At 45.2% G+C, this 23278-nt stretch overlaps 1 protein-coding gene across 2 annotated transcripts in view; it reads left to right on the top strand.

The window, feature by feature from the left end:
- The window catches only part of LOC147612997 (putative membrane protein At4g09580), a 35470-nt gene that overhangs the window by 1107 nt on the left and 11085 nt on the right, over nt 1-23278 (top strand). For both annotated transcript variants that reach the window (XM_086782302.1, XM_086782301.1), the window contains exon 2: nt 1-202. This exon is cut by the window's left edge and continues 69 nt beyond it. In XM_086782302.1, coding sequence (XP_086638428.1) covers nt 1-202 — 202 coding nt within the window. The remainder of the gene's footprint in view (nt 203-23278) is intronic.

The following is a 23278-nucleotide window of genomic DNA, read 5'->3' as shown; positions in this document are numbered from 1 at the left end:
ATTTATGCAAACCTTCATGATTCCTGGGACGATTTTCTTCTCCTTGCTCGCAGGGGCACTTTTTGGAGTGTACAAAGGGGTTATTTTGGTTATATTTTCAGCTACTGCTGGTGCTTCTTCTTGCTACTTTTTGTCAAAGTTGTTTGGGACACCAATAGCACTTTGGTTATGGCCACAGCAGATAGGATTCTTTCGTACAGAGGTACGCTCTGTCTTTTTTTTTCTCTCTCTTCCAATCTCTAATTTAGACTATGCTTTGTCCATAATACAAATGCACATACATGCATGTTCATGCGTGTGTGCATGTAATGGCACATAAATGGATAGTTAGACAGACCAATGTCTAGGCCAAAGAAATACATGTGGGTGCATAAACGTGGGTGTGTCAAAAAAATACACGTGTGTGCACATCTGTGTGTGTCAGGTGTAGCCACTGCACCCTAGTCTCATGTGGCCATCCTTGTATAAAGTGCACAGGTTAGCAACTTTTTGAATGAGTCCTGAGCATGTTGTGAGTCCTAGACCAGGGACATGTTGGCAGTTGCCATCAAAGATTAGGTCACAGGGCTAGTTGTTCCGCACACAGTTACAACCCACTTGGATTATCTTTTGTACAAGTGTCAAGGCAGTTTATCAGGCCAAGAGCCAGGTGCTGGATATAGAAGTCAGCTTGTAATAGCTGGTGTTGTTGCATCAAGATTGGATGGGAACCGATGTGGGTGGTCATTAGAGTAGGAAACGCGTTTGGGTGTGACATCTCATCTTCTCTTGTCTTTCTCTCTCTTCATTAACTTTGTTGCAATTTTCATCATGCCTTAATCATCAGCATTCTGCTACACGTGTGTTAGGGGTCTGTTGCGACTAAACCTGCTCCGAGATGTTCTAAACAAAGTTAAAACACACATCAATCCAAATTAGCTTCAGTAGGCTAGGCTTACCACCCAATGGTAGATCTAGTACATTAGATCACCCCTGAGCATAGGTAGCTGTACAGTCGGGCTGCACACAAACACAGTACGTCATGTTATCTTTGGTGTGCTGCTAAGGTTGGCGTGACCAGGGCAGAAGAAAGAGAGAGAACGGTTGTGTACTGTACGGCCTGTTTCGTACAGCTGAGATACAGCTGCTGTATGGCCAGCGCTCAGAAGAGGGAATCAGTAAGCAAGTCCGCTGCCTGCTGTACGGCTGGAGCAGTGTACGGCCAGAGCAAAGAGAGGAGAAAGTCTGCTGCCGACCAGGAAAAAGGGGGTGCCTGTTGATGATGACAAAGAGAAGCCGACTGGTCTATATTTGAAGTGCTTTTCCCTTTTTGCTAAAAGTAACTGGGCTGGCCCAAAATATCCACTTTATGCTTTTCCTAAGCTTGTTGCCCAAGTTTCATGTAGGCGCCTCTTTTTGTCCACCTTTCCATGCCCCAAATATATATATATATATAAAATATGTCCAGCCTTCATTAAAGATATGTGAACTGTCGACAATTTTTCGGACGTCTCGGCAAGGTGTCAAGACTTTTAGGCAACATATTCACATGACGACTCGTGGATTACAGGCTTTCAAGGACCTTAAGGTTGCATTATCTGAGGCTCCTTGCTTAGCACTAGCCTCATCATTCCAGGTGATCACCGATGCGAGTAAAATCGCTATTGGAGCGGTCTTGCAGCATAATGGATATCCAGTCGTTTACATGTCCCGCGAGTTGATTTTTCCCAAAAAGAATTACTTGGTGTATGATCGGGAGCTCCTCGCGGTGATGCAGGCCCTAAAGCTTTGGAAGCACTTCCTCTATGGGCGCGACTTTGAGGTTAGCATCGATCACCAAGATAGAACCAACCATTTGATTGGTAAGGGTGTGCGTAGGCACTGAGGTGGTGTTATAAGTGTTGGGATGGTGCCCGAGTGGGTGGTCATAAGAATCTTGTCATGCTGATATGAGAGGATATATGTGATGATGACAAGCACACAACAGTCTAAAGCTAGCAAAAATTGTTTAATTAGATTGAACTTTGATAAAGCTGCCGTATGTACACGAGGATTTATGGTTTGGTGACAAGCTGAATTTTTTGCTTTGGCCCTGGGTGAAAGTAATTGTCACTATTTCTCGTTCACTTGAGGCCAGGCCGGTGTCTCATGTGAAGGGGCCAGTATTTTTGCATAACATGGACGGGAGCCAGACTGGTGCCACCCATGTGTTAGCAGGACGGTGTTGTATGGACGGGAGCTAGACTGGTGCCACCCGTGTATGACCTGGACTGTGTTCTATCCATGGGATTGTCACGCCATGGAAGAGCTAGTATTTGTGCTGTGTCTTACCTATGGGACTGTCACTCCATAGGGAGGCTCGTGCTTGGATCTGTGTCTTACCTATGGGACTGTCACTCCATAGGAAGACCGGGATTTATGTTTTCTGTCGTGCCATTTTTGTGCCCGACAGATGTTTTGTACTTGTTCCATGAACGGGAGATATGTCCATGATACTATTTGCACATGCATTCATGTTTTGCATGTTTGAAACTGTTTTCGCATGACTTGTATTCTTGTGTTTGCCTGTTTGACGTGCCACTTACTGATCGGGGACGCCTGCCAGTGAGTCATGAAGTTTGCTCTGTCTTTTGACGAGTTTTGTTGCGTGTGAACAGGTGGTAAGTGTATTGCACTTGTTTTCTAATAGCTTTCTTTCTAACCTTTAATTTTATAAGGTTGTTAGTTCACATTCATTTAAAAGTGGGCACCCATTATGGGCACCCACGTGTGGGCCAAGGTGGGGAGGGAAACCCCACTCTTAACCCTTTATGTGTGGGGGTGGGTGCATGGCCACCTACCCACACCACACCTTGAAACTGGCCGCCCCCATGCAAGCTTGGGGAGCCGGCCAGCTGTGGTCGTGTACTTCCTCTCCAACATCTACAAAGGAGCTCTCATACAGCTGCACACAGGGCATCTCTCCGCCTTCCTCAGGTTGCTGCACGCTGGTGGGCTGCTCGCTCTACACAGGTGGCTGCGCCTTTCCATAGCAGGCTGCACCTCCTCCCCTCCTGCAGGCGGCTGTACCCCTTTCCATTGGCGACTGCTCCCTCCACTCTGCAGGCGGCTGTAGCCAGGCTACTACTGCACTCACAAGCGGCTGTGCCACCTCACAGGCGGCTGCAGCCAGGCGTTTTCCTCTCCAGCAGGCGGCTGCGCTTGCTCTTCAGCAGGCTGCGCCTCCACCTCCACAGCAGACGACTGTTCCGCAGGCGGCTGCACCACCCCACAGGCGGTTGCAGCCAGGTTTCCTCTTCACTCTCCAGGCGGCAGCGCATCCCAGAGCAGGCTGCGCCTCCTCATCCTCCCCTTGCAGGCGGCTACGCCTCCTCCTCCTCCACAGCAGGCGGCTGCGTTCCTTTGCAGGCGGTTGCGCCTCCCTTCCAAGGCTACAGGCGGCTTTGAACTTCCCCTCTTCAGGTGGCTACACCTTCTACCCAGGCAGCTGCTGCTGCTGCACCTCCTCGACAGGCTGCTGCGCCTTGGTGTCCATCTCTAGTAGCTACACACAGACGCCTCGGGTACTTGTCTTCCATTAGCGAGCTACAAGTAAGTGGATTTAGATTTGAGTAAAGGATTTTGTTGTAAATCTGATAAAGGAATCTCTCTACCGCTAACACCCGTTCGGTGCCGGGTAGTCCAAGCTTTTGGAGAACCACGGTCCATCGGTGCCGAGATCGGGAGAGCCGGGCGTTAGTGAAACCGGCCTCTGATAGAAACCAGAGTGCGGTAGATTAGCAATCACCCGTCCACTTGTAGTCTAAGCAGATTGGAGCTAGAGTGCCCAAATCTGAAAACACAGCGACACCGGGCAAACTTTAATAAACATTAAAGTTTAATGTTTCTAGTTCCCCCCTTCACACCTAGGGATGTCCACACATCTTAAACTCTGTCCGGGCACCCCCCATGTGAATCATAAAATATTCTGACTCTGCAACCACCATGCCCACACTTGTACTGCTCCATTTTCACAGGGCCATGACATACCCCCCTCTTGAAAAATGGCAAGCATCCTCGATTGCATTCTGGTGATGCGTCAAAATATCCAAAGTGAAATATACAATATAGCAAGATCAGCGTCCCAATCTCTCTAAGCCATACACATGTATCAATATTCACTGCAAACCAATGGCATAGTAATAGTCCAAGTTGTATACCACTGTGAACCATACATATCCACAAAAATCTCCATGTGACTAGTACACATATATCATAGAAGTCCCATAGACAGATGTACTGTCAGCCTCAGTACCTTCGGGTGAGATAAAAACTGCACCAAGCGACCTCTAGATGTCATCGGAGCCTGTCTGTATCAAGGGAGTGGAGGTGCTACCCCCCTCTTGAGCATCAGGTAATGCTCCAGACCCATGCTCTGCTGAACCTGAATGAGCCACAATAAGAGTCGGCTCTAACTCAAAGGCATAATAGCGACGGGAAACTTTACCTCGTACCTTCCTTTCTTTATGTGCCAGTATCTGCTCTGGAATCAGAACCTCATCAAGTTCCTCAACTTCCGGCTGAGCCTCATCTGATACATCCTCAGGCACATCCCCACGGAAAGGTCTAAGAAGACTCACGTGAAAAGCATTGTGAATCCTCCAGTGATCTGGTAACTTCAAACGATAGGTTACCTCACCAATCTTTTCCAAAACCTGAAAAGGCCCATAATATCGCATGCTCAACTTAGGGAATAAGCGCTCTTTACCCTTCATCTTCTTGAGTCTAGCCTTTTCAAAGCGCAAAAGAACCCAATCACCCAATGCAAACTGTAAATCACGTCTGTGACGGTCTGCGGCTTTCTTTTGCTTCAGCTGAGTTTTCTGGAGGGCCAACTTAACTCTCCGATAAGCTTCATCCAAGCTCTCCACATACTGATCAGCCTCAAAGATCTTATCCTTTGTATGCAAAATGGGTGGTATCTTCTTCCCTCCTTCTACAATCTCAAAAGGCGCCTTGCCTGTCGAGCCATGTACAGTGTTGTTATATGCAAACTCCACTAAAGGAAGATACTTTTCCCATTGTTGCTTGTGCTCTGACACATAACACTTGAGAAGATCCAACACTATAGAGTTAGCCTCTTTTGACTGACCATCTGTCTGTGGATGAAATGACGATGAAAACTTGAGAGTTGTACCCATGTTGTCAAACAACCCTCTCCAAAACAAACTCGTCATCCGTGGATCACGGTCACTAATGATAGACGTAGGCAAGCCATGATACTTGAAGATGTTCGCCATGAACAACTTCACCATATGATCCACTTTAATTGTCTTCCGCACGGGAATGAAATGAGCCTGCTTACTGAACCTGCATATGATTGTCCAGATGCCATCATTTCCCGTTTGTGTCCGTGGAAGATCAAATACAAAATCCATGGCAATGCTCTCCCAAGGTCTATCCGGAATAGGTAAAGGCTGTAATAACCCTGGTGTCTTCTGACGGTCAAACTTTACCTTCTGACATACGATGCATTGCCTCACAAAGGCATCAACATCTCTTCTCAAGGTTGGCCAATAAAAGAAAGTCTCCACTGCTTTGACCGTGGCGTTAATACCTCTATGACCTGCATACGGTGGAGCATGACTTTCAATCATAACCTTGAGTCGCAATGGCCTGGTAACACACAGTCTGCCATGCATCAATAAAAACCCATCTCTGAGAGTATAATGCTCATGTCGCTGACCCTCAGACATCTGATCATACAACCTTTCAAAATCCTCATCATGGGCATACTGCTCTTTCATTTCATCAAGCTCATGATGATAAGCAAGTGAAACTGCAGAGACCCGTGGCTTGCATGACAAAGCATCTGCCACTACATTCTTTTTGCCTTCCACATGCACAATCTGGAAGTGAAACATTGACAAAAAATTTGCCCAACGCATATGCTTCTCTGAAAGCTTAGTCTGCGTGAGGAAATATCGCAAGGTCTGATGATATGTTTGTACAGTGAAATCAGCCCCAAGCAAGTAGTGTTTCCATGTAGAAAGAGCGTGAATTACAGCCAACATCTCTTTCTCATACACCTGTAAATGCTTCTCGGCATCTTGCAAAACTCTGCTCTCATAGGCTATCACATGTCCCTCTTGCATGAGAACTGCACCAATGCTACTTCCACATGCATCACACTGGACAACAAAAGCCTTTCGGAGATCCGGTAACACCAATACTGGGTCCGAAGTAAGCTTTTCTTTGAGCTTTTTGAATGTTGTAATTTCCCGATCAGCCCATCTAAACGGAGTTGCTTTCTTCGTCAAAGCATGAAGAGGTGAAGCAATTTCAGCAAAGTGCCGTATGTAACGCCTGTAATAGGAACAACACAATCCTAGAAAACTACGTACATCATGCACGGTCCTCAAAGCTGGCCAATTAAGTATTGCTTCCACCTTGGCTGGATCCATAGGGACTCCATGACCAGACACAATATGCCCCAAGAAATGTATCTCTTGCAAAAAGAACTCACTCTTCTTGCCATTAACCACCAACCTATGGTTTCTGAGTTCTGCAAACTCAATGGCCAAATGCCTTCTATGCTCTTCCTCAGTTCGTGAATGCACAATCATATCATCAAAGAATGTGCCCACAAACTCTCTATGAGGTTTGAAAATCCTGTCTATCATTCTGTTAAATGTGGCAGGCGCATTCGTCAAACCAAAGGGCATAACCAAGAACTCATACAACCCAAACGTGGTTCGGAATGCTGTCTTATGCACATCCTCGGGTCTAATGCGTATCTGATGATACCCGCTTTTCAAGTCAGTACGACTAAAAACTGTGGAGCCCTGTAAGCGGTCCAAGATGTCATCGATCCTCGGTATGGGGAATCGATTCTTGATGGTATTCTTGTTCAGCGCCCTGTAATCAATACACATGCGCCAAGAACCATCCTTCTTCTGCACTAAGAGCACAGGTGAGCAAAAGGGTGATGAGCGAGGCTGTATCAACCCTTTATTCAAAAGCTCCTGCACTTGACTCATAATCTCTTCCTGTTGGGCTGCACTAACACGGTACGGCGGTCTATTCGGTGGAGTACTACCAGGAATCAGATCTATGGCATGATCTTCTGGCCTCTCAGGAGGTAATTCTCCTGGCAATGACTCGGAAAAACATTCTTGAAACCCACTTAAGAAATCAGTCCTGTCCTTATCTAACATAGACAAATTAGACTTAGACTCATCATCCTGTGCATCCTTTACATAAATCAAGTACGCGGAAAGATGCTTTTTCATTACTGATGAAATCGCCGAAGCGGATACAATAGGAACAGATTCCCCTTTGAGTTTTACATCCAATACATGGTCTTTCCCTCTATGAGTCAGAGTAATTTTTCTGTTGTAAGTATCCACCACCGCATGTACCCTGTGGCACCATGGCATCCCCAACAAAACATCACAGCCATCCAAAGGCATGATGAAGAACTCTTCGCTGTCCACATAACCCTGCAAATGAAGCCGAAGCTTCCCAATGATAGGAGTAACGGGTTCTGCATACCCTGGACAAGCCATATTAGCCTCATGTAACGGCCCCATCTCCTCTGCGCGAATCCCCAATCGGCCAGCCAAATCTGGTGAAATGAAGTTGGCTCTAGCACGTGTGTCAAAGAAGATCAAAGCATTCTGATCTCTCACTTTGCCCCATGCCCTGCACAACTCTGTAGCTTCACCACCTAGCTGCTCCCCCACAAGATCAGGAACTAAGCCTGCAGAAGGCTTTGGTTTCTTTGGCTTGGGCTCTCCTTTATTGTCAGGGTCCTTTTTGGACGTTCTTTTGGGACAATTGAATGACATATGTCCCTCTTCAGTACAGTAAAAACACTTTTGAGCATCTCTCAAAGCCTGTCTTTCCTCAGAAGTCCTCTTGGGCATTGGCAACTTCTTATACTTTGTCTCTGAAGACCCTTTAGCATCACGAGAAGCATGCCCAAATTTTTCAGCTTTCTTGCCCAATTTCTTACTGCCTTTAAACCCAGATGAACCACCTGTGAGTAACGCATTAGCTGTCATAGCATTTTCAATCATCTGTGACATGTTCGTTACTCTTGTCTTTATACAATAATCTCGTACCTCTTTGGGCAGCCCACAACAATACTTCTCTACCTGCTCAGATAATGGCACGGCACGATAAGAAGTCACTAGGAGTAGAGCTTCCCAAAACTTCTTGTTATAATCCTCCAAACTATCACACTTTGAAGCATCCAGCTTGTGCCATGCGGTCATAACATCCACCTCAAATGTAGATGTGAGCCATACGGAAGAGAAAACCTGCTTGAATTGAACCCATGTGGTGGGTGCTATGCCCTGCAAAAGAAGAGTAGACCACCACTGCAAAGCATTGCCCTTGAGAAAAGTGGCAGCTTTCCTCACCTTAGAAGACTCTGTGTAATTCCCACCAGAAAAAGCAGCATCAAACTGCTGTAAAAAGGTAAGTGCTTTAAGTTTATCCTTGGTCCCACTGAAAGTGTCAAACTTCACTGCAGCTCCCCCTTCCTTGTCATCCTTCGCCTTTCCCATAGGCGTTAGATTATCATATGGAAGTGGTTTCGCAAGATTGCTGCCCCCAACATTCATACCCATCATTGGGTCAACATTTTCCATTCCAACACCAGGCATACCATACATCCCAGCCATGTTTCCAAACATTCCATTATGCATACCTGGCTGCATGCCACCAAACATATTGCCTTGCATCCCAGGTTGCATGCCTCCAAACACATTTCCTTGCATACCGGACTGCATACCACCATACATATTCCCTTGCATGCCAGGCTGAAAATTGGCTCCAAAAGGCCCATACATACCCAAACCTCCCTGAGGGTAACCCCCAGTCATGGATTGGAACACTGAGCCTCCACCAAAATAACCTGGATGCATATTCTGCTGAGGAATAGGTGGCTGTCCATAGAAGGAACTCTGTGGGTTAGCACCAAAAGCATGCTGCATATTCGGAAACTGTCCAAGAGATGGATCCTGTGAAGTGGTACCACTATGACCTTGAGGAAGATTCGTTGAACGAACCTTCTTCTTCTTTTTCTCGGGCTCTGTGCGGGGCTCTAAGCGGGATCTCATAAATTCAGCAAATCTCTCACTCTGTGTGAGCTGCATAAAAGTATCCATAACACTAGCCAAGCGATCTTTGAACCGAGCATCATCATCCTCTTTACCATGCACATCTTCTGGCTGTGTTACATCCTCATAAGGCTCAACATTTGCAGCCTGTTCTCCTGCAAAAATATCCTCAGATACATCTCTTTCAGGAGAAGTCTCTTGCTCTTCTTCTTCATGATAGAAGTACTCATCCTCTGTATCAGACATGTTTGCTGAATTTTCAGCGATGGCTTTCTTCAAAGCAACCACGAGCTCACCCCCTTCAGAAAGTTGATGATTGGTCCTGGCGACGGAACCTTGAAACCGGCCTCTGATAGAAACTAGAGTGCGGTAGATTAGCAATCACCCGTCCACTTGTAGTCTAAGCAGATTGGAGCTAGAGTGCCCAAATCTGAAAACACAGCGACACCTGTTGGCCCCAAAGCTTGGCGCCCCTTGCGGTATTTCTTTATTCAATTATAATAATATGAATGGCTGAGTACAACACAAAAATCAGCCAAGAGTTTACACCTGTATATCCAATCTGACGGCCCACAAATCCTTCTTAGCACAGATGGGCATACATCTGGCATAACTCAAGTGCATGATACATCATCTCAGCTCAAACATACATGTGCCGTCCAAACTCTGTCTCAACCCTTGTCAATCTGCCGTACCCCTCCTCTCACAAGAGGCCAGATAACTCATATCTGCAACAGACATCAAGCAGTAGAAAGAGAGAGAGATGAACAGTAACAAGGCTTACCAAGTTCAGCTCGTGAAACAGCACTGGAGGAAGCAACAGCACCAATCTGTACTTGCAGGCACTTGTATCCACAACCCTGCTTCACACATGTGCTTGTACTTGCCTGTACCCTCCTCCTGATGTTCACTCTTATGCTGTCCTTGAAAATACAGATCTGAAAATCAGCACTGTACCCGTCTGCACCACCTCGGGATACGTGCCAGGAGTTGTACTTGCACAAACAGCCTGCTGTCCTGATTCTGGTCGCCTGAATCTGAGTAACCAGGCCTGTCCAGCGCCTGTCTGCACCGCCTGCAGCAACTGTACTTGCTGTACCAGGCTGTCCGTACACTGTACGGCAGCCGTACAGTGCTGTACTGGCTGTGTACTTGCTGGTACAGCCTGTATAGGGCCTGGGCGCAGAGAATCCAGCAGAGAAGAAGAACGTTTGCAGCAGATTTCAGCAGCAGCCTGTACTTGCAGTCGTACGACTGCACACGTGGGAAGTACAGCTGATTATGCAGAAGAAAACAGCAGCAAACACACAGAAAACAGCAGTCGCCTCCTTCCTTGTGCTTTTCCACGCTTGAGTGTCCCTTTTGCTCCACGACTCCCCAAAAGGGAAGAGAGAGAGAGAGAAGAGAGAGAAACTCTCCAAAAGTGGCCCTCTTCCCCAAAATAATCCCTAGGGCCCCAAACTTTAATAAGTTCCCTAGGGCCACTAAGGCCTAGGGGCAAACTTTAATAAACATTAAAGTTTAATGTTTCTAGTTCCCCCCTTCACACCTAGGGATGTCCACACATCTTAAACTCTGTCCGGGCCCCCCATGTGAATCATAAAATATTCTGACTCTGCAACCACCATGCCCACACTTGTACTGCTCCATTTTCACAGGGCCATGACAGTTAGTACGGGAGCGCCTGTTTGTGCGTGGTCTTGGAACACCAGTGGGGCGCTCTCCACAGATTCCAGTGTAAGGCACAGGACCGTAGAGACTTGACCACTCAAGTGGGTCGCACTCCTTCGAACGTCTACTTCGAGTCTCTTGTTTGGTACTGTATTCATCTCAGTTGTACATGGACATCATCTGGTTCATTGAACCCATGGACCATTGTATTTGTTAAATACTCCCAATAATATATCATATATTGTGGGGGGGGGGGGGGGGGTCGGCCCGTTCCGGCCCCAGTGCTGGTGTCCATCTATCAACATTTCATTTCATTTTAATTTTCAGTTGTTATTAAGTTGTCCATTCAAATTGTGATAATTAAGTTGTGCTATTACGCGTGTGGGTGTCCAACGGAGTCTATTCCCACTTGACGGGATCGGTTTCATTGGTATCAGAGCATGGTTATTTCCCTCCTCTTAGTGGGGAAACGAACCTGTGTATTGGACACCCCGCTTCTAGCACACTTAACACAATGGACAGCGAAGGCAACCCTTTGGAAGTGCCTAATTCGAGGGGCCCATCAAGTGCCTCGCGTGGTTCTAATGCTCTACAAGGAAGGCACAAGCCCCTTGAGAGGGTAAATGATAGTGATTCAAAGGGACAACTGTCTCGAGGAAAGACAGTCATGCAAGAAGAAGAGCTTGATGCAATGAGGGTTGAATTGGAGCATATGAGAAAGCTTTTGCAGGCACAAGAGCAAGAGCCGAAATTTTTGCATGAAGATCCCCATGTGCAAAGTGCCATTGAAGCAAGGAAAGCCGATGCAATGGTAGATGTGACTTTTGAGTCCATGGCACGGGAAGTGGGCAAGAAGCCAAGGGAGTTGGCACTTTCCTACCTCCTCCGCAAAGATGACATCAAAGAGGGGGAAGATGGAGAACTGAAATTTAGAAATCCACCTCGCTTGAAGCATGGAGATCCCGCATCTCAAAGGTTGAGGTCATTTATGCAAAGGGAAGAGGTGACAGTCACCTCTCGTCATGTATCTTCTCCACAAGGCACAAAGCCTGACAGGTATATATGTATGCTAGTGCTCATGGAGGGCATGATGGTCACATGCATTCAAGACATGTATCCCATGGTAGGGGTGACATCATGAAGGAGGTAAATGAGCTTTTAGAGAAAGGTTTGGTTCAGCCTAGTTCCTCACCTTATTGCTCTCCTGTGGTTCTTGTTCAAAAGAAAGACGGGTCATTCCGCATGTGTGTGGACTATAGAGCTTTCAATAAGCTTACCATCAAGAATAGATTCCCAATTCCGCGTATTGATGACATTTTGGATAAGCTTGATGGTTCGGCTTGTTTCCACCGTCTTGATTTGAAGAGTGGTTATCACCAAATACGAGTGGTGCCACAAGATGTCCATAAAACTGCATTCAGGACAGCCTTTGGATTATATGAATTTTTGGTGATGCCTTTTGGTCTCACCAATGCTCCTGCCACATTTAATCGTATGATGGATAGAATATTCCGACCCCATCGCGAATTCACAGGTGTATTCTTGATGACATCTTGGTTTTCTCCAAGAATGAGTAGGAACACAGAACTCATTTGGTCACAGTGTTCGAAGAGTTGCGGAAGCATAAATTTTTCATTAATGCCAAGAAAAGTGAGTTTTTCCTTTCAGAGATACATTATTTAGGTCACATTGTATCCAAGGATGGAGTAACAATGGATCCTGCAAAGATAGAGACCATTCGGAATTGGCCAGAATTGCAAAACGTACATCAAGTACGTAGTTTTCTGGGATTATGTTCATATTATAGGCGTTTCATAAGGCATTTTGCTATGATAGTCACCCCTCTACATGATCTCACAAAGAAGAAAACCACTTTCAAATGGACTTCAAAAGAACAGGATGCTTTCTTGCAACTCAAGCACGCTATCATACGTGGACCCGTATTAATTGTTCCTGACTTGCAAAGATCATTCGTAGTAGAATGTGATGCTTGTGGCGATTGTATAGGGGCTGTCCTAAATCAAGAAGGGCATGCAGTTGCATACGAGAGCTGTCGTTTGCATGATGCTGAGCTTCATATGGATATCTATGAGAAAGAGCTCTTGGCTGTAATTCATGCCTTAAAGATATGGAAACATTATCTTCTTGGGGCTGAATTTGTAGTCAAGACAGATCATCAAAGCTTGAGATACTTTCTATCTCAAACAAAGCTTTCGGAGAAGCAGATGAGAATGGCAAACTTTCTTTCCATGTTTCATTTTCAGATTGTGCATACTCCGGGAAAGAAAATGTGGTGGCCGATGCATTATCCAGGAGGCCTTATGTGGCTGCAGTCTCAGTGGCCTCTCATGGGGACTTATCTGCTATGCGTGATTTGCATCATTTGGATGCAGATTTTTGCCATATATGGACTGATTTGGTGGCTGGTCATTCACATGCCTCTTATGTTATCAACGAGGGTTATCTTATGAAGGATTATTGCCTATGTGTGGTGAAGGATTTGCGTCCAAAGGTTATGGAGGAATGTCACGCTCTACCTTATGCTGGTCATAGAGGTATCATTGTCAAATCCCCACCGGATCTCCTCGTGATCGTTCCTGGTACGAGACTCGAATCCTGCAAACAACACAAACAAACAAGAAGGGGGTGTAGGCCTGACTCACCTCCCAACCATGACAGCCGTGGGCAAGCCCACAGTCTTGGTTGTCCCCACCGAGCCACGAGCTAACTAGGTTGACGTACCGACCAATCTTCTCCTCGCGACGTCCCATACCGCCATGAAGCTATCCTCGCGGGCCTCGAGATTGCTGCCGGCCTCGGCTGCGTAAAGCAGATGCACGTCTGCACTAGATCCAGGCTCCAAGACCATAGAGCTCTCACAAACTCGCGAGACACTCTATATCCCAATAACTAACCTTGGCTACCCTTTTATAGTCTCTTGGCCGGTCATCGAGCGTCCACACTTGGGTGCCTGCCCGTCCATACTTGGGTGCCCGCATGTTAGTCTATCCCTAACTCAGCTCGCCAATCAGCCTGCCTAGCTCCAAGCTTCCCCAAACCTTGAAGCTAGTCTTGCGTGCGTGTAGCACACGATAGATACGCACTGTGCACATGACATACTCCCCTTCCTCTAAGAGCTCACTCCTGAGCTCACTAAAAAGCCAGGGTAATCTCTCTGAAGAGTAGTCAATGTCTCCCATGTAGCGTCCGTCCTCCTCAACACGATCCTTCCACTTGATCTTGTATTCCGTGATAAGCGTATTACGCAATCTTCTTTCACGAAATCCAAGAATCTTTTCAGGTTCGTACGGAACAAATGTCATGTCCTCGACATCTATAATTTCTTGAGGAGTAACTAATTGGTTTGTTGCACCTAGTACTTCCTTAATTCTACTGACATGAAATACAAGATGAACTTTCACATGAGAAGGCAAATCCAATTCATATGCAACTGAAGCAATCCTTCGTGTAATTCGAAATGGTCCACAGTATCTAGGGGATAATTTCAGAGATCGATCTGTCCGTAAGTCTCGGAATCTTTCGGAACTCACAAATACACCATCGTTCCTTCAGAGAACTCTTTGGGTGAACGATGTCTATTAGAATAAAATCTGTCTCGGTCTTGAGCACTTCTAATAGATTCCTTCGCAACTTGTAACATTTCCTGCATATCTTGCAAAAAATTACGTGCTGCATCATGCTGAAGTCCTGAGAATCCTACTGTAACAGGTGATCTAGGTTGAAAACCATACATAAGCATGAAAGGACTAAAACCTGTACTCGTATGCGTAGTACTGTTATATGCAAATTCTAACATAGGAAGATCCATCCATCAATTTCAATTTAAAACAAATTTCTAACTTATTTCTAGACAATTTTAGGTCTTAGGGGAAATTCTCTAAATCAGACAGCTATCCCTTCTTCGTACTGAAGAAATGGGAATAGTCACAAGTCTTGGCTTAATTTCCATTTCCAATTCAAGAGATGGGCATGCATCTTGCTGATCCACCTTTCTCAAGTGGTCATGGTCTAGCACAGAATTACTTGAATTTATTCCTAGATTTATTTCCTAAAGATATTTCTCCATCTATCTCATAAAATAACTGTGATTTCTAATCGTAAAGATAAACATCAAATATTCTCTTCTCCATTTGAACATAGGCATCAACATGCCATAATTATCTACATAGAAATATGATGAAACATTCTCTTTTTTATACCAAATCGTAGCTGTAATAATCTTCCGGGTCGGTAAAAATCTAGCCATTTTTGTCAAGCGATCTACCACAACCCAAATAGAATCGTGGCCTTGATGTGTTCTTGGCAATCCGGTAATAAAATCCATGGAAATACTTTCCCATTTATTACCTGGGATTTGCAAAGGATGCAACAACCCAGCCTGTCTAAAGCGTTCAGCTTTATTTGCCCGACAAATTTGACACTTGAGAACATAATCTTCTACATATCCTTTCATCTTTGGCCAATAAAAAGTGTGTTTCACTAACGATAGCGTCCTGTGTACCCCAGGGAGTCTAGCAGAAGGGGCGTCGTGACACTCCTTAAGAATCTTGGACTTAATGTCCGGGATCTGTGGTACACAAATTTTGTCATTACGGAATAGTAAACCATTCCGAATCATCCACTGGCCTCATGCAGCCTGAATGGTAGACTGCTCAATTATTGAATCTTGGTCAATCAATGAGCTCCCGTCCTGGATCTTCATCTTCTGCCAAAATGGACCAAAATAACTATCAGTCCTGCAAAGCCCTCTCAATGACTGAAATAAGTCAGTAGAAATCTCGGTGAACGACAAAGTATTCACCTCTCAAATTCGACTAAGCGCATCTGCAACACTATTCATGGACCCTTTCCGATAACGGATCTCAAAATCAAAATCTTGCATTAATTCAGCCCAACGAGCTTTCCTTTCTCTCAAATCATCCGCATCACACACATACTTGATTGACTGATGATCAGTCAATACCACAAACTTGGAGCCATATAAATAATGTCTCCAAACCTTGAGAGCATGAATCACAGCATAAAGCTCTTTCTCAAGGGTTGGCCAACGAGATTGAGTGTCGTCTAGCTTTTTACTTTCAAAAGCAACCGGTCTACCATCTTGAAATAGAGCAGCCCCGATAGCATAGTCACTGGCATCAGTTTCAAGAACATAAGGCCGACTAGGATCAGGTAATGCTAAGATAGGTGCTTCCTTGACTTTATCTTTCAAAAGTCTGAAGGCCATATCCAAATCGTTATTCCAAGTGATAGGCTGATTTGACTTACGTCCACGACCTTTCAATAAGTCGTCATCGGTAGTGTGAGCTGAGAGTACTCCCGCACAAATTTCTGAAGAAAAACAACAAAACCGAGAAAAGACCGAAGTTGTTCACTGTTCTTGGTATAGACCAGTCCAGAACCTTCTGAACTCGGTCATAGTCAATGCTCAATGCATCTCTAGTGATCTTGTGTCCCAAGTAAATGATGTCTGTCATAAAAAACTCACATTTACTTAACTTAGCATATAGTCGATTCTGTCTTAAAATAGATAAGACAATCGTGAGGTGCCTAACATGATCCTCAAGAGTACGACTATATATCAAAATATCATCCAGGAACACCACCACAAATTTCCCCAAATGTTCACGAAAAAGATCGTTCATCATTTGCTGGAAAGTGGCTGGTGCATTGGTTAACCCAAAAGGTAATACGAGAAACTCGTAATGGCCATACCTAGTCCGAAAGGCGGTTCTTTCGACATGCCTTTCATGAATGCGTACTGGTGATAGCCAGTACGTAAATCTATCTTCGTGAAATATTTCGCTCCTGCTAACCGGTCAATCAGGTCATCTGATCTAGGGAGAGGATAACGGTTCTTAATGGTCAGCTTGTTCAATCTCTTGTAATCTATACACATTCTCCAGGTATTGTCCTTTCTCCTAAGCAACACAGATGCACCCCAAGGTGATTTACTTGAACGGATCTGGCCCATCCTCAAATAATCTTCGAGTTGTTTAGCCAACTCATCTTCCTCAGCTTGAATCATCTTGTAAGGTGGAATACTGACAGGATGAGCACCAGGGATCAAGTCAATACGATGATCTACTGCCCGTTCAGGTGGTAAATCCGATGGCAGTTCCTTAGGAAATACGTCGTGAAACGAATCAAGTATCTTCTGTAATTCTTTGCTTTCAAACACACTTAATTCATTGACATCCATGGAAGGTATGAGAAATGAAGAAAGTGGAATCAATGCACAATGGAAAGCGGTATACACAGAAGAATCCATTATATTTCCAAAATCAATTGTATTTACAAGAGGTCCCTGAGAGGGATGAATACAATCACCTAAAATACTATACTTGGTGTCCCTATGCTGAAAAGAAAAAATATGACTAGACCAATCTATCTGGACTTGAAGAGTCTTAAACCACTCAATCCCTAATAACAAGTCTACATTTTCTAGGTGCATTACATAGCATTCCAGAGTATCTTTGTAGTCTTGAATCTGGATTGGAAGCATCTCCACCTTTCGATCCCATTCTTGCCTTTCCGCAGGTAGGCGTATCTCATAGGTATGATCGCTGGGTGTCGTATCAAGACTCAATTTCTGCACAAGTTTGTAGTTAACAAAGTTGTGTGAGCTGCCAGGGTCTAGAAGAATGTGAATCTTATGGCCATTCACTTCTCGATAAACGCGGAGAAGATCATGCAAGCCAAATACTTTAGAGTTGAACAGACAATCAGAACAAGTACTAGGGCGAGAAAGTACAGTAATGGACGTACCTGTTAAAGACAACTGGTTAGTTGCCTTTGACTTGGGTCCTGCATTTGTCTTGGCACCCTTTTGCTTTGGGCACTCGTTACGCATGTGTCCTTTTTCTTCGCAGATAAAACAACGTCCTTCCTTCTTGAGCTTTAAAGCCCTAAGGAGTCGTTTCTTCTTCGCTGGTGTCGAACTTGAATTCTTCGAAGGTTGGTCCGAAGACTTTCCTTCAGTCATGTTAGCCATAGGTGCAGAGAACTTTCGTTTATGCTTGTTCCCCTGTGCGGTAACGGGTTTCGACTTGGAAGAGACCATTGTATCATCATAGATACGAGTTGAATGAATGGCTTCGTCCAATGTTTTGCATTTGTTATTTTAACTTGTAAACGGTATGAGTCTGGTAAACCAGCTACGAAGAACCCCAAAAGAGTAGTGGGATCCATCTTTGTGTTAAATATATATATATATATATTCTGTTTTCTTAAAAAAATAAAACACCTTTGAACGTTGGAGGGGCTTTTAAACTTAATAAAAAAAAATTAATCTAAAAAAAATCAAAAGCATCGAATGCTTTTGTGTTTTTTTTCTCCTTCCCTCCCGGATTAGCGCTGTCGGTTGATGCAGCCGTCGCCAACTTTGCTGCCGGTGCTTGCTTTCTTGCCGGTGCCTGAATTCGCACAGGCGGCCTGCGCTGGTCTGCACCAGCCTACGCCTAGGCCTGGCCACAAGGCGGCGTGAGCCTCCCGGCCTGGCCTGGGCGCCTGCCCGCCTGGCCTGGGCGCCTGCGTGGGCATGGCTGCCTACACGCCTTTGCCTACACGTTCGGGTAGCCCATGACCAGCACGAGCATGCGACCCAGCAGGACCCGGTCAGCATCTGACTGCGCTTACTATAGGCGGTGTCCTTCTTTCTCTCTCTCTCTCTCTCTCTCTCATGGCGGCACTTCAGAGAGCCCCGGACCCCGACACCTATTGCAGACCCACAGACATGGCACACATATGCAGAGGGCCTATACCATGCCCCACAGCAGCCACCTATACCTCAGCCACCACAGGAGCCTCGACCTACCACAGCTAGCTTCTTTACCCACTCGATGGTACAGGAAGCTATCCGTCGCCTACAGCATGGACGGGCCGCCGACCATATGGGCCTGCAGGGTGAGCATCTCATATATGCAGTAGATTCTTTAGCTCCTTTTCTTGCACACCTGTTTAACAGGGCACTAGCAGAGGGTTTGCATGCGGAGTGGACGATGCACACCATTGTGCCGATTCACAAAACAGGGGATATGCTCGATCCGAGCAACTACAGGACGGTTATGGTTGGCCACGTGCTGGCCAAACTCTATGGTGCAGTGCTGGAGCAAGAGCTTAGCTTATATGCTGAGCGAGCAGGTTTACGCTCATCAGGGCAAGCAGGCTTCAGGAGAGCTTTCTCTACCAGTGACCATGTATTCACTTTGAGATGTATGATTGATCAGGCCAGAGTGAGGAAGAGAAAGCTCTATTGCTGCTTTGTGGATTTCCGCAAGGCATTTGACACAGTACCACGAGAGAGGCTCTTTCAGCGCCTGCAGTCTCTTGGCATACCAGCTCGTATCTATGATGATACGATGGTCTCTTCCAAGTCAAAACCCGTTACCGAGCAGAGGAACAAGCAGAAAAGGAAGTTCTCCGCACCTAGGGCTAACACGACTGAAGGCAAGTCTTCGGACCAACCTTCGAAGAGTTCAAGTTCGACACCAGCGAAGAAGAAACGACTCCTTAGGGCTTTAAAGCTCAAGAAGGAAGGACGTTGTTTTATCTGCGAAGAAAGAGGACACATGCGTAACGAGTGCCCAAAGAAAAAGGGTACCAAGTCAAACGCAGGACCCAAGCCAAAGGCAGCTAACCAGTTGTCTTTGACAGGTACGTCAATTACTGTACTCTCTCGCCCTAGTACTTGTTCTGATTGTCTGTTCAATTCTAAAGTATTTGGCATGCATGATCTTCTCCGAGTTTATGGAGAAGTGAATGGCTATAAAATTCACATTCTGTTAGACCTTGGCAGTTCGCATAACTTTGTTAACTACAAACTTGTGCAGAAATTGAGTCTTGACACGACACTCAGCGACCATACGTATGAGGTACGTCTACCTGCGGGCAGACAAGTTTGGGATCGCAAGGTGGAGATGCTTCCAATCCAGATTCAGGACTACAAAGATACTCTGGAATGCTATGTTATGCATCTGGAAAATGTAGACTTGTTAATAGGGATTGAGTGGTTTAAGACTCTTGATGTCCAGATAGATTGGTCTAGTCATATTTTTTCTTTTCAGCATAGGGACACCAAGTATAGTATTTTAGGTGATTGTATCCATCCCTCTCAGGGACCTCTTGTAAATACAATTGATTTTGGAAATATAATGAATTCTTCTTTGTACACCGCTTTCCATTGTGTCTTGATTCCACTTTCTTCTTTTCTCATCCCTTCCATGGATGTGAATGAATTAAGTGTGTTTGAAAACAAAGAATTACAGAAGATACTTGATTCGTTTCAAGATGTATTTCCTAAGGAACTGCCATCGGGTTTACCACCTGAACGGGCAGTAGATCATCGTATTGACTTGATCCCTGGTGCTCATCCTGTGAGTATTCCACCTTATAGGATGAGCCAAGCTGAGGAAGATGAGTTGGCTAAACAACTCGAAGATTATTTGAGGATGGGCGAGATCCGTCCAAGTAAATCACCTTGGGGTGCACCTGTGTTGCTTAGAAGAAAGAAGGACAATACTTGGAGAATGTGTATAGATTACAAAAGATTGAACAAGCTGACAATTAAGAACCGTTATCCTCTCCCTAGATCAGATGACCTAATTGACCGGTTAGGAGGAGCGAAATATTTCACGAAGATAGATTTGCGTACTGGCTATCACCAGATACGTATTCATGAAAGGCATGTCGAAAGAACCGCCTTTCGGACTAGGTATGGCCATTACGAGTTTCTCGTATTACCTTTTGGGTTAACCAATGCTCCAGCCACTTTCCAGCAAACGATGAACGATCTTTTTCGTGAACATTTGGGAAAATTTGTGGTGGTGTTCCTGGATGATATTTTGATTTATAGTCGTACTCTTGAGGATCATGTCAGACACCTCACGATTGTCTTATCTCTTTTAAGACAGAATTGACTATATGCCAAGTTGAGTAAATGTGAGTTCTTTATGACCAACATCATTTACTTGGGACACAAGATCACTAGAGATGGATTGAGCATTGACTATGACCGAGTTCAGAAGGTTTTGGACTGGCCTATACCCCGAACAGTGAAACAACTTCGTTCTTTTCTCGGTTTTGTAGTTTTTCTTAGGAAATCTGTACGGGAGTACTCTCAGCTCACACTACCGATGACCGACTTATTGAAAGGTCGTGGACGTAAGTCCAATCAGCCTATCACTTGGAATAACGATTTGGATATGGCCTTCAGACTTTTGAAAGATAAAGTCAAGGAAGCACCTATCTTAGCATTACCCGATCCTAGTCGGCCTTATGTTCTTGAAACTGATGCCAGTGACTATGCTATCGGGGCTGCTTTATTTCAAGATGGTAGACCGGTTGCTTTTGAAAGTAAAAAGCTAGACGACACTCAATCTCGTTGGCCAACTCTTGAGAAGGAGCTTTATGCTGTGATTCATGCTCTCAAGGTTTGGAGACATTATTTATATGGCTCCAAGTTTGTGGTATTGACTGATCATCAGTCAATCAAGTATGTGTGTGATGCGGATGATTTGAGAGGCAGGAAAGCTCGTTGGGCAGAGTTAATGCAAGATTTTGATTTTGAGATCCGTTATCGGAAAGGGTCCATGAATAATATTGCAGATGCGCTTAGTCGAATTAGAGAGATGAATACTTTGTCGTTCACCGAGATTTCTACTGACTTATTTCAGTCATTGAGAGGGCTTTGCAGGACTGATAGTTATTTTGGTCCATTGGCAGAAGATCCAGGACGGGAGCTCATTGATTGACCAAGACTCGGTGACTGCGCAGTCTACCATTCAGGCTGCAGGAGGTCAGTGGATGATTCGGAATGGTTTACTATTCCGTAATGACAAAATTTGTGTACCACAGATCCCGGACATTAGGTCCAAGATTCTGAGGGAGTGTCACGACGCCCCTTCTGCTGGACACCCTGGGGTACACAGGACGCTATCTTTAGTGAAACACACTTTTTATTGGCCGAAGATGAAAGAGTATGTAGAAGATTATGTTCTCAAGTGTCAGATTTGTCAGGCAAATAAAGCTGAACGCTTTAGACAGGCTGGGTTGTTGCATCCTTTGCAAATCCCAGGTAATAAATGGGAAAGTATTTCCATGGATTTTATTACCGGATTGCCAAGAACACATCAAGGCCACGATTCTATTTGGGTTGTGGTAGATCGCTTGACAAAAATGGCTAGATTTTTACCGACCCGGAAGAATATTACAGCTATGCAATTAGCTCGGCAGTTTATCGAGCAATTGTTTAGACTGTACGGGTTACCGCGCAGGACATAGTCAGTGATAGGGACTCTAAGTTTACGAGTGACTTTTGGAAACTTGTTTTCGAGAAGTTGGAAACAACTTTGAATTTGAGTTCCTCTGATCATCCTCAATCTAATGGCCAGACTGAAAGAGTGAATCAGATTTTGGAGGATACGCTTCGAGCATATGTATCCAAAAGACAAAGTTCATGGGAGGATTATCTTCCTATGTTAGAATTTGCTTATAACAGTACTAAGCATACGAGTACAGGGTTTAGTCCTTTCATGCTTATGTACGGTTTTCAACCAAGATCACCTGTTACAGTAGGATTCTCAGGACTTCAGCATGATGCAGCACGTAATTTTTTGCAAGATATGCAGAAAATGTTACAAGTTGCGAAGGAATCTATTAGAAGTGCTCAAGACCGAGACAGGTTTTATTCTAATAGACATCGTTCACCTAGAGAGTTCTCTGAAGGAACGATGGTGTATTTGCGAGTTCCGAAAGATTCCGAGACTTTACGGACAGGTAGATCTCCGAAATTATCCCCTAGATACTGTGGACCATTTCGTGTTACACGACGGATTGGTTCAGTTGCATATGAATTGGATTTGCCTTCTCATGTGAAAAATCCTGTATTTCATGTCAGTAGACTTAAGGAAGTACTAGGTGGAGCAGATCAGTTAGTTACTCCTCAAGAAATTATAGATGTCCAGGACATGACATTTATTCCGCACGAACCTGAAAAGATTCTTGGCTTTCGTGAACGAAGATTGCGTCATACGCTTATCACGGAATACAAGATCAAGTGGAAGGATCGTGTTGAGGAGGACGCTACATGGGAGACATTGACTTCTCTTCAGAGAGATTACCCTGGCTTTTTAGTGAGCTCAGGAGTGAGCTCTTAGAGGAAGGGGAGTATGTCATGTGCACAGTGGGTATCTACCGTGTGCTATACGCATGCAAGACTAGTTTCGAGGCTTGGGGAAGCTTGGAACTAGGCAGGCTGATTGACGAGCTGAGTTAGGGATATACTAACGGGCGGGCACCCAAGTATGGACGGGCGGGCGGCCAAGTGTGGACGCCCGATGACCGGCCAAGAGCCTATAAAAGGGTGGCCAAGGTTAGTTATTGTGCATAGAGAGTCTCGCGAGTTTGTGAGAGCTCTATGGTCTTGGAGCCTGGATCTAGTGCAGACGTGCACCTGCTTTATGCAGCCGAGGCCGGCAGCGATCTCGAGGCCCACGGGGGCA

The sequence above is a fragment of the Cibotium barometz genome, chromosome 44, assembly GCF_041138505.1.
Source record: "Cibotium barometz isolate CiBa-2024 chromosome 44, ASM4113850v1, whole genome shotgun sequence".
NCBI lineage: Eukaryota > Viridiplantae > Streptophyta > Polypodiopsida > Cyatheales > Cibotiaceae > Cibotium > Cibotium barometz.
Note: the sequence above shows the minus strand (reverse complement) of the source record. Positions and strands in the feature narration are given on the sequence as shown.